The 12,812-nt window shown below is 45.2% G+C and overlaps 1 protein-coding gene across 26 annotated transcripts in view; it reads left to right on the top strand.

The window, feature by feature from the left end:
* Window positions 1-1,291: 1,291 nt before the first annotated feature.
* The window catches only part of ABI3BP (ABI family member 3 binding protein), an 860,645-nt gene continuing 849,124 nt past the window's right edge, over window positions 1,292-12,812 (top strand). For 17 of the 26 annotated variants that reach the window (XM_063953543.1, XM_063953551.1, XM_063953544.1 and 14 more), the window contains exon 1: window positions 1,293-1,502. In XM_063953543.1, the coding sequence (XP_063809613.1) occupies window positions 1,424-1,502 (79 nt within the window). In that variant the 5' untranslated portion in view covers window positions 1,293-1,423. Of the gene's footprint in view, window positions 1,503-12,812 lie in introns of all 26 variants that reach the window. The other 9 variants (XM_063953561.1, XM_063953569.1, XM_063953568.1 and 6 more) reach the window with 5 other exon arrangements.

Raw genomic sequence — 12,812 nt, 5'->3', positions numbered from 1 at the left:
TTTCTTATCTATTAACCTGTTTGATCAGGTTAATAGATAAGAAAGGTGTTTCAGCACAGGTGATGGCAATCATACATTAAGGGAAGTCCAGGAGCAGAGCATTCTGTTTTACACCAAAGGTATGCTATAGTGTAAAACTATGCACAGTTTTGTACCTTACTTGGCTACTCTCCCGGGGAATGCAGTTAAGTTCCCCAAGGCCCGAATCCCGAAGTTCAATATACTGATGCCAGGAACCCGAAGGACACCACAAGCCTACCGTCTACATACTGACGCCATTTGGAATATCGGCGTCAAAATACCGACAGTCAGAATCCCGAACGTCCTGCCAGCGGGACAAGCTGGAGTCCTGCCGCGGCGGGAGGGGGTAGGTTTAGGCATGAAAAGGGGGGTTAGGGTTAGAATGCATGGACGGGAAGGTTAGGGTTAGGTACCGGGGAAGGAGGGTTAAGTTTAGAAACTTAGAAGAGGAGGTTAGGGTTAGACACCAGGTGGGGAAGTTTAGATTTAGTCAGCAGGGAAGGGAGGGATAGGATTAGGCACCACCGGGAGGGATAGGATTAGGCACCACCGGGTGGTATAGGGTTAGGCACAACCGGGGAGGGTTAGGTTTAGACACCTACAAGGGAGGGTTAGGGTACTTTACAGGGGGCTGTCAGGATTCTGATGGTCGGGATACAGCTATCGGTATCCTTTACTGCAATGAAGTGAGTGGGTCATATTGTGATTAGCTGTGAATGCCATTTCCTAGTCTTGCCTCTTAATGCAAATTGTGGCATTTGAGAGTGAAGGCAATGTTGTAATGATACATGTCCATGTGCTACACTCCACGCAATTGCTCCTGTACCTCCCCCGCAAAGTCAGTACTTAGGACCTTACTCAGGTTTGTTAGCAAACCAAAAAACTATTTATTTTATGTATATTATTATACCATAATAACTAGTATTGTTACTATAATAGACAACGCAGGAAACAAGTTCTTATGAATATATATAGTATATTTTATTATTATTATTATTATTATTATTATTATTATTATTATTATTACAAATTATAATTATAATGCAGCATAGCTGTCACTTACTGATACAAATGTAATGCATGAGTCTCAAATGCTTCAAATACATCCCAAATACAGCATCATGCAATTCAAAAGTAATGATAAAATGCACTGCTTTTCCCCATACCGCCTGTTTAATAATAACAACCAGAGTATGATTACATAAGCCATCTGATATTATTGCACTTATGCAAATGAAGCAGAACATTTTTAGAGACAGGGCATGTCGTCATGTCCCCGCCCACCCAAAGTTAGCTCTGTCAAAGCTGCAGCCCCTGTAAGTGGAAGTAGAGAAGTTTAAACTGCAGCTACCTTACTGTGTGTAACATCCCAGCATCTGTCACTGTGCTGGGGAGTGCAATCATGATTTCCTTGCTCTCTTTCCTGCTCCTCTGTGGAATTATTTCAGCTCACCTTGGAGATGCCCAGAAGTTGCCCAAAGGTAAGTAAATACTAACAGCAATTTGCTAACATGTGTTGCAATATGTGTGTACTTTTTGCAGTGCATTGTAGTGAGAACGCAGAGTGCACGTTATTGTATTGTACAGTATGAACATAGGCATTGTACACGATGTTCATGCAATATACATGTAGTCATGGTTCTGACGTTCTGTTTATTATAACTGTTTTGTAGTAATTTGGTTGTGCTGCAGAGTGATTTATTTGCATTACTTGCTACAAATACCTTGCCTGCATGAGTGAGACACTTAAGTTAGCAGACACCCTTTCTGCCTAGGAGGATCATTTGCTGACTTTGACATATTACACTGGTGCAGCTACAGCTGCACTGACTAAATATTCTGGATTACAAATTGTTTTGTTAGATTGGTTATTTGGGAATTTGGCAGGCACATGTTTCCAGTTGCAACCTTATCTAGGAACGTTCCCAAATAGTGCAATTGTGTGTAGGTGGCACTGTAAAATCTTGCCTTTGTGTTCTCTCATTTTGAGGAAGGAGGTTGGCATCAGAAATAGTAGAAAAGTTTGTCATCTTGTACTAAATTTTAGGCTGGTGAAAATAGGGTACATTATTCAAGCTACACTGAATCCCAGTAATTTCTAGCTACTTAGAAAACTTTTTGCAAATATAAAACTAATTAGCAACAAACACTAAAATACTTATTATTACCATTTAATTCATTTTGAAGCAACAACATTCACCAGAGCTGCCACAGTGCTGAGTGCTGCTAATGGTATTTGTATGAAAATGGGAAATGTGTAAATCCAGTCTTCCTATTATTGTAGTTGGATCAGGTGATGGGATAATGAGTATGCCTTCATCATCACCCATTCCAGTTAGGTGTGCACATTTCATTTCCACAGGTGAAGGCAAAATGCAATCTGATGTTGCAAGATGTTTGCTTTAGTTAAGGTGCATACACACGGAGAGATTTTGACTATGAGAGATTTTGACTAACTTTTCCCTTGAACTGGCAGTAGGAGATTTTGACTAACTTTACCAGAGATTTTGTCTAACTATGCAAGAGATTTTGGCTATGGGAGATTTTGGCTATGGGAGATTTTGACTATCTCATTTAAATAAGGGGATGAGTGTCATATATAGGACGATTTTACAGGGTGGCTGGTATTTAAATAGCTAAAAGTTAAAAAAAAAATTGCCTGGGGTCCCCCCTCCTATGTAAAACCAGCCTCGGGCTCTTTGAGCCAGTCCTGGTTGTTAAAATACAGAGGAAAAAATGAGTAGGGTTCCCCCATATTTAGACAACCAGCACCGGGCTCTGCGTCCGGTCCTGGTTTAAAAAATACGGGGGACAAAAGACATAGGGGTCCCCCGTATTTTTCAAACCAGCACCGGGCTCCACTAGCCAGGGAGATAATGCCACAGCCGGGGGACACATTTATATTGGTCCCTGCGGCCGTGCCATTACCCCCCCAACTAGTCACCCCTGGCCGGGGTACACTGGAGGAGTGAGGACCCCTTAAATCAAGGGGTCCCCCCCTCCAGCCACCCAAGGGCCAGGGGTGAAGCCCGAGGCTGTCCCCCCCATCCGTGGGCGGTGGATGGAAGGCTGATAGCCTTTCAATAGTAATATTGTTCTTTACAGGTGGCCTACAGGTCCCAGCAAGCCTGCCCCAGCATGCTGGCACTTGGAGAACCACAAGTGCCAGCATTCCCGGACATAAAGGGCCCGCTGGCACCTGTAGTCCACCTGTAAAGAAAATATTGGAAAAAAAACCAGACACATTCTTTAAAAAATCCTTTATTAAACTGGGTCTTCACCTGGGGGCGGCGGCCTTTAAGCTCTTTTGCATGGCCGCCGCCTTCCCAGGGCTTCCGGCGTCTTCACCTGGGGGGGCGCCACCTCCCCAGGGCTTCTGGGGTCTTGCTCCGGCGTCTTCACCTGGTGGGCGGCGGCTGCTAAGCTCTTTTGCATAGCCGCCGCCCATCCAGGACTTTCACGGCGTCTTCAGGAGCTCTTCTCTGCTCCTCCTCCGCCGTCGGACTGAAAGCCGCTGCCTCGCGCTGACTTATATAAGTCAGCGGGAGGGGGCGGGGCGATGACGCGGCGAGCCGTGATTGGCTCGCGGCGGCCATCTTGAATTTCAAAAATGACGCTGAGGCGCCATTTTTGAAACTGGTACCGCTCCGCTGCCAAACTCTGCAAGATAAAGGTAAATTTCCCCCGCCCGCACCGCCGCCGCCCGCACCACCGCCTCAACCCGCCGCCGCCCACACCGCCACCGCAACCCGCCGCCGCCCACACTGCCACCCGCCGCCGCCCGCACCGCCGCCGCCTGCACCACCGCCAACATCGCTATCGCTGGGAAAAATCGCTGGCCTCTAGCGATTTTAACTAACTTTCCCAGCGACATAGCCAAAATTGACTTGCCTGCACTGACTATTTTTCCCAGCGATAGCGACCTGGCGGGGACGCGCATCGCTATCGCTGCCTGTGTACACACGGAGCGATCTGCACTAACTTTCTGAGCGATTTTGACTATATAGTCAAAATCGCTCAGTTATATCGCTCCGTGTGTATGCACCTTTAGAACTCTGGTGAAACAGTGGTGAAGGAGTTGGGTTTATGCAAAAATATACACTTGTTTTGCATTATTAAACCTGGTGACTAATTGATAAGAGATCTTTATTTTTACTAATTTCCTGAAATCACTCTGTAAAGCATATAAATATATTTGCGAGTTTGTTTCTTGAATGCAATATTTATTTTACACAGATGACCTGTACAGTATACATGCTGCATTGCATCTAGCGAGTGCTTTTCTTCATTAGTAATGTTTGCACCAGTTTCACAGATACACACAGATAAGTTGTGACCAACCAAGCATGCATCTGCCAACGTTTAGAGATGCAAAATAAGCCATTGCCCAAACCTGCCTCAGTCCATCCTCTTGTAGGGGTAACTCTGTGCCCTTTTGAGATTCACATATTGAGACTGGCCTGCCAATAAGGGGCAGTTGTGAGATATGCAATCATTGGGATGCCATACTGTCTAGAGAGTGACCCTATGACATACTTATCTAATTTTGAAATGTGCCCTGTGGGGAGGAATGTCTGGGTGATTATGTTGCTATGACGTGTGTATAAGTGTTGAGGCTTAGGGGCTGATTCTGAGTTGCATACTCAGAGAGGCTGTAGTTGTGGAATCCTGATTTATGACCTAAATGCAAGAATTTGTTCAACTTATGCAGGGTTTGGGCATCTCCAAGCGGAAACTCATGCCATGCATTGACTTATAGGCCAGCTGCCGCAACTGTTGTCAGTACCTGCATCAGCCCCATACTAGGTGGAAGAGATACATCAGAAACAAGCTTCCCTTTCCTATGTGCACAACCCATGCCACTCCCACCAATCATGGTGGCTATATGTAGGCTTACCATACTATGGGGTCTATTATAGAATGCACTTTATAAATGTTACCTCATCACTGATTGGTTGAAATGGGCAACTGCTCCACTGGCTCATTTCTCCACACTTTTCACTGCTTCATGAATAGACCTGTATCTCTTTAAACCGGGACACTCATGAATTACACAGGTTCTGTAGCTGCAGACTTCAAGCATGCATTTCATCTGTGTAATTCATGAGTGTCCCGGTTTAAAAGGATAGTATGATAAGCCTAGTTATGTACCATCACTTTATTCCAGCCTTGTTACTGCCCAGAAATGCTTACTGCATTTCATGGAAAGACCGATCCGACCAAGTTGCATCTGGCTCTGAATAGAATGTAAAAATGCATAAATTTGCTTCTGTGCGTGCATTGTATGCAAAAACTCACTATTTGCATCTGGTAACCCTGGGAACAGAGTGACTCCCAATCAGCCTCCATAAAAAGCACATATTGGTGTCTGTACCTTGCTGCCAAAACACCTTTTCCTATCATTGTAACTGGTATAAGATTGTATTTAGATGGCAGACGGGGCTTGATATACTCACTGTGGACTGGTTGCATCACACTTTGCATTTTGAATCTGATGCCTTTTACCATACATCCCAACATGACCCTCTCCAGGAGGGACAGAATGTTCTGCTCCTGGACTTCCCTCTTAATGTATGCTTGCCATCACCTTTGGTGAAACACCTTTCTTATCCAGTAACCTGTTCAATACAGGTTCTAGCAATCATAAATTAAGAGGAAAGTCCAGGAGCAGAGCATTTTGTCCCTCCTGCAGAGGGTCATGTTGGGCGGTATGCTTTTACTACTGATCACATGCATAGCAGCGTTTAGTAATGCCATATGTATGTACAATTGCGATTAAAACCCACAAAGGACAGCTCTTCCTATAAGAACTGTCCTTTGCGGTATGAGGGCTTCCAGGTCTATGATCCAGGAGTCCTTCTGAGCAGTTGCTGGATAACACCTAGGCGAGCCACGAAGGATACCGGGAGGGATCCTATTGGATTCCACTCGGGGAAGTCTATGGTGAGAAGCTCATAGGCTTCTATTAGGCAATGACATCTATAGATGGGGTTGCCTATCGGGAACAAACACTGGAAAGTTTCACTTTACTGAGCTTGGTACATATGGGAACACAGTCAAACCTCCAAAAACTGAATTTTTGTGGGTTTGACTACAATTTTGAGGACACTGCATTCCACCTTGTGTATTCCTAAGGATTAGTATACAACCCACTTTTCCTCATAGAATAAAAAATATGACTTCTAACTGTTGCAAGTCATATTTGTGCTACAACTTTGGTAGACAGCTGAGTTAAGGTGTTTTCATTTTTGGTTTCAGTTGCAGATTTGTCTAAATAGAAATACCTAAAGATGCAGGGGTAAATTGTTTTATTTAAGATGGGATGTTGCCCATAGCAACCAATCAGATTCCAGGTCTGCGAGATAAATGAGAAGTAGAGTCTGATTGGTTGCTATGGGCAACATCCCATCTTAAATAGAACTCCCATCTTAGTAAATTTACCCTGCAGAATTGCAAGGAGCAGAATTATACCATGGGGTGGGGTGGGGGAGATTTAATTGAATGCATTCTTGAACAGCGCCAGGAAGAGTGCCCAGTGTTATTCAATTACCTTCACTGTAAACTCCTGACTAGAAAATTTCTGCTTACACCCTCCTAAGGTGCGATTAGAAATCCAAAAACTAGTGTTGTGGTGTGAACTATGGGCATACCGCCCGCATTAACAGCTTCGTGTCCGCACTTAAGTCGGAGAATGCCTTTTACCGCCACAAAATGGCATTCTTTAGGCGCTGCAGTCTGCATATCCGAACTTAAGGGCCGGATACAATGTGGTTAATTGAACGGGCACTCATTCCCAGTGCTGTTCAATATTGCATTTAATTGAATTACCCCATGCAACTTCTTTTTTTTTACATGGTTTCTAGCAAAAAGGTTAAAAAAAAAAAAAGGAATAATTTAAATTATACACTGTAAATAGAATACATATATTTGTATTATTTACCTGGATTATGGAATTTATTAGAGATGGGCCCAGGTGCTCTGGGATAGGGCCCAGGGCAACAAACATGGCCTTGGTTTGTAAATCAAGTATTGGCCTTATTGTTTTTATTAGAAAATCCCGTAGCTCCATCTTATTACCCTGGTGAAAGTAGCACAAATTTGTCAGCAACCACTTAATGCAAGCTTTGACCTGTCTACTTTAAGTATCCTCTTCAGACAAGTGATTTGAAAAATATACTTGCAATGGATTTCAAATGGAAATCAACCAGCGCATACAGCTTTGTAAATAATGCAGATCAGTGGTCTTAGGACCTGAATGTGCTTAGCATTCGATTTATTGCACAGTAATATCTGGGTCATGGGCAAATACTGGAAACTATGCAGTATTTTCTGACATTTTTGGTATGCCTGTGGTCCATACCGTCACACATGTGAATAGCAGATGCATCTGCAAGCACTAGGATCAATAATTCTGTTGCTTGCTGTATTTCCAAAGCAGTTCTCTCACATGTTGTTCCATTTGGAACTTGACGTGAGCAATGTCTATGTGATTGAGCCGTTAAACTCATCCGCGAATTGTACAGTATAACTCATTGCTTTGGATACAAGTCTGTGTTGCTTGCAATTATTTAACAACTTTAGTCTCCATATACTCTGTATATGATCCGCACAGATACTTATTTGTAATAAACTGCAATGTCAGGGAAAGGAATGTGCTGCAGACCTTTGTTTTTAGCTAGCTGCACTTAAATGGTTGTACAGTCCGCAGTTTGGCAGCTCCTGAGTTACATTAGTGTTAGAAGTGCAACAATAAGACATGACTTGTTTCCAAGGATATAACGTACAGTATGATACTAGCTGATTCTGGAAGATAGAGCATTAGGTGTTTCCAAACTGTGCAGATGTTTTTTATTTCATTTTCTTGTTACTTGGAATTTCTCTGTAACCATGCTAGCTGTACAGTTCTGGCAATGATGACTGTCATTAGTTTGTAGGGCTTTCTGTGCTCTTTGGTACAGAGTTCTTCCTGCTAATTTGTTAATTCTGGTCAGCAGAGTGGTGAGTGCAACAAATTAAAAATTTAAACCACAGGTGGCAGCAACATCTTGTCAAATACTAAATTTTCCTGCTATGCAGTCTAGTTACATAGCAATAATTAGAGATGAGCGCCGGAAATTTTTCGGGTTTTGTGTTTTGGTTTTGGGTTCGGTTCCGCGGCCGTGTTTTGGGTTCGACCGAGTTTTGGCAAAACCTCACCGAATTTTTTTTGTCGGATTCGGGTGTGTTTTGGATTCGGGTGTTTTTTTCAAAAAACACAAAAAAAACAGCTTAAATCATAGAATTTGGGGGTCATTTTGATCCCAAAGTATTATTAACCTCAAAAACCATAATTTACACTCATTTTCAGTCTATTCTGAATACCTCACACCTCACAATATTATTTTTAGTCCTAAAATTTGCACCTAGGTCGCTGGATGACTAAGCTAAGCGACCCTAGTGGCCGACACAAACACCGGGCCCATCTAGGAGTGTCACTGCAGTGTCACGCAGGATGTCCCTTCCAAAAAACCCTCCCCAAACAGCACATGACGCAAAGAAAAAAAGAGGCGCAATGAGGTAGCTGTGTGAGTAAGATAAGCGACCCTAGTGGCCGACACAAACACCGGGCCCATCTAGGAGTGTCACTGCAGTGTCACGCAGGATGTCCCTTCCAAAAAACCCTCCCCAAACAGCACATGACGCAAAGAAAAAAAGAGGCGCAATGAGGTAGCTGTATGAGTAAGATAAGCGACCCTAGTGGCCGACACAAACACCGGGCCCATCTAGGAGTGTCACTGCAGTGTCACGCAGGATGTCCCTTCCAAAAAACCCTCCCCAAACAGCACATGATGCAAAGAAAAAAAGAGGCGCAATGAGGTAGCTGTGTGAGTAAGATAAGCGACCCTAGTGGCCGACACAAACACCGGGCCCATCTAGGAGTGGCACTGCAGTGTCACGCAGGATGTCCCTTCCAAAAAACCCTCCCCAAACAGCACATGACGCAAAGAAAAATTAAAGAAAAAAGAGGTGCAAGATGGAATTGTCCTTGGGCCCTCCCACCCACCCTTATGTTGTATAAACAGGACATGCACACTTTAACCAACCCATCATTTCAGTGACAGGGTCTGCCACACGACTGTGACTGAAATGACGGGTTGGTTTGGACCCCCACCAAAAAAGAAGCAATTAATCTCTCCTTGCACAAACTGGCTCTACAGAGGCAAGATGTCCACCTCATCATCATCCTCCGATATATCACCGTGTACATCCCCCTCCTCACAGATTATCAATTCGTCCCCACTGGAATCCACCATCTCAGCTCCCTGTGTACTTTGTGGAGGCAATTGCTGCTGGTCAATGTCTCCACGGAGGAATTGATTATAATTCATTTTAATGAACATCATCTTCTCCACATTTTCTGGATGTAACCTCGTACGCCGATTGCTGACAAGGTGAGCGGCGGCACTAAACACTCTTTCGGAGTACACACTTGTGGGAGGGCAACTTAGGTAGAATAAAGCCAGTTTGTGCAACGGCCTCCAAATTGCCTCTTTTTCCTGCCAGTATAAGTACGGACTGTGTGACGTGCCTACTTGGATGCGGTCACTCATATAATCCTCCACCATTCTTTCAATGGTGAGAGAATCGTATGCAGTGACAGTAGACGACATGTCCGTAATCGTTGTCAGGTCGTTCAGTCCGGACCAGATGTCAGCATCAGCAGTCGCTCCAGACTGCCCTGCATCACCGCCAGCGGGTGGGCTCGGAATTCTGATCCTTTTCCTCGCACCCCCAGTTGCGGGAGAATGTGAAGGAGGAGATGTTGACAGGTCGCGTTCCGCTTGACTTGACAATTTTCTCACCAGCAGGTCTTTCAACCCCAGCAGACTTGTGTCTGCCGGAAAGAGAGATCCAAGGTAGGCTTTAAATCTAGGATCGAGCACGGTGGCCAAAATGTAGTGCTCTGATTTCAACAGATTGACCACCCGTGAATCCTTGTTAAGCGAATTAAGGGCTCCATCCACAAGTCCCACATGCCTAGCGGAATCGCTCCGTGTTAGCTCCTCCTTCAATGTCTCCAGCTTCTTCTGCAAAAGCCTGATGAGGGGAATGACCTGACTCAGGCTGGCAGTGTCTGAACTGACTTCACGTGTGGCAAGTTCAAAGGGCATCAGAACCTTGCACAACGTTGAAATCATTCTCCACTGCGCTTGAGACAGGTGCATTCCACCTCCTATATCGTGCTCAATTGTATAGGCTTGAATGGCCTTTCGCTGCTCCTCCAACCTCTGAAGCATATAGAGGGTTGAATTCCACCTCGTTACCACTTCTTGCTTCAGATGATGGCAGGGCAGGTTCAGTAGTTTTTGGTGGTGCTCCAGTCTTCTGTACGTGGTGCCTGTACGCCGAAAGTGTCCCGCAATTCTTCTGGCCACCGACAGCATCTCTTGCACGCCCCTGTCGTTTTTTAAAAAATTCTGCACCACCAAATTCAAGGTATGTGCAAAACATGGGACGTGCTGGAATTTGCCCATATTTAATGCACACACAATATTGCTGGCGTTGTCCGATGCCACAGATCCACAGGAGAGTCCAATTGGGGTAAGCCATTCCGCTATGATCTTCCTCAGTTGCCGTAAGAGGTTTTCAGCTGTGTGCGTATTCTGGAAAGCGGTGATACAAAGCGTAGCCTGCCTAGGAAAGAGTTGGCGTTTGCGAGATGCTGCTACTGGTGCCGCCGCTGCTGTTCTTGCGGCGGGAGTCCATACATCTACCCAGTGGGCTGTCACAGTCATATAGTCCTGACCCTGCCCTGCTCCACTTGTCCACATGTCCGTGGTTAAGTGGACATTGGGTACAACTGCATTTTTTAGGACACTGGTGAGTCTTTTTCTGACGTCCATGCACATTCTCGTTATCGCCTGCCTAGAGAAGTGGAACCTAGATGGTATTTGGTAACGGGGGCACACTGCCTCAATAAATTGTCTAGTTCCCTGTGAACTAACGGCGGATACCGGACGCACGTCTAACACCAACATAGTTGTCAAGGCCTCAGTTATCCGCTTTGCAGCAGGATGACTGCTGTGATATTTCATCTTCCTCGCAAAGGACTGTTGGACAGTCAATTGCTTACTGGAAGTAGTACAAGTGGGCTTACGACTTCCCCTCTGGGATGACCATCGACTCCCAGCAGCAACAACAGCAGCGCCAGCAGCAGTAGGCGTTACACGCAAGGATGCATCGGAGGAATCCCAGGCAGGAGAGGACTCGTCAGAATTGCCAGTGACATGGCCTGCAGGACTATTGGCATTCCTGGGGAAGGAGGAAATTGACACTGAGGGAGTTGGTGGGGTGGTTTGCGTGAGCTTGGTTACAAGAGGAAGGGATTTACTGGTCAGTGGACTGCTTCCGCTGTCGCCCAAAGTTTTTGAACTTGTCACTGACTTATTATGAATGCGCTGCAGGTGACGTATAAGGGAGGATGTTCCGAGGTGGTTAACGTCCTTACCCCTACTTATTACAGCTTGACAAAGGCAACACACGGCTTGACACCTGTTGTCCGCTTTTCTGTTGAAATACCTCCACACTGAAGAGCTGATTTTTTTGGTATTTTCACCAGGCATGTCAACGGCCATATTCCTCCCACGGACAACAGGTGTCTCCCCGGGTGCCTGACTTAAACAAACCACCTCACCATCAGAATCCTCCTGGTCAATTTCCTCCCCAGCGCCAGCAACACCCATATCCTCCTCATCCTGGTGTACTTCAACACTGACATCTTCAATCTGACTATCAGGAACTGGACTGCGGGTGCTCCTTCCAGCACTTGCAGGGGGCGTGCAAATGGTGGAAGGCGCATGCTCTTCACGTCCAGTGTTGGGAAGGTCAGGCATCGCAACCGACACAATTGGACTCTCCTTGTGGATTTGGGATTTCGAAGAACGCACAGTTCTTTGCTGTGCTTTTGCCAGCTTGAGTCTTTTCAGTTTTCTAGCGAGAGGCTGAGTGCTTCCATCCTCATGTGAAGCTGAACCACTAGCCATGAACATAGGCCAGGGCCTCAGCCGTTCCTTGCCACTCCGTGTGGTAAATGGCATATTGGCAAGTTTAAGCTTCTCCTCCGACAATTTTATTTTAGGTTTTGGAGTCCTTTTTTTACTGATATTTGGTGTTTTGGATTTGACATGCTCTGTACTATGACATTGGGCATCGGCCTTGGCAGACGACGTTGCTGGCATTTCATCGTCTCGGCCATGACTAGTGGCAGCAGCTTCAGCACGAGGTGGAAGTGGATCTTGATCTTTCCCTAATTTTGGAACCTCAACATTTTTGTTCTCCATATTTTAATAGGCACAACTAAAAGGCACCTCAGGTAAACAATGGAGATGGATGGATACTAGTATACTTATGGATGGACTGCCGAGTGCCGACACAGAGGTAGCTACAGCCGTGGACTAACGTACTGTGTCTGCTGCTAATATAGACTGGATGATTGATAATGAGATGAAATCAATATATATATGTATGTATATATAATATCACTAGTACTGCAGCCGGACAGGTAGATAATATATTTATTAGGTAATGATGACTGATGACGGACCTGCTGGACACTGTCAGCTCAGCAGCACCGCAGACTGCTACAGTAAGCTACTATACTATAGTAGTATGTACAAAGAAGAAAGAAAAAAAAAAACACGGGTAGGTGGTATACAATTATGGATGGACTGCCGAGTGCCGACACAGAGGTAGCTACAGCCGTGGACTAACGTACTGTGTCTGCTGCTAATATAGAGTCTAGACTGGATGAT

This window comes from Pseudophryne corroboree, chromosome 2 (assembly GCF_028390025.1).
Source record: "Pseudophryne corroboree isolate aPseCor3 chromosome 2, aPseCor3.hap2, whole genome shotgun sequence".
Lineage (NCBI taxonomy): Eukaryota > Metazoa > Chordata > Amphibia > Anura > Myobatrachidae > Pseudophryne > Pseudophryne corroboree.
The sequence above is the reverse complement of the archived record's forward strand: the minus strand, read 5'-3'. Positions and strand labels throughout refer to the sequence as shown.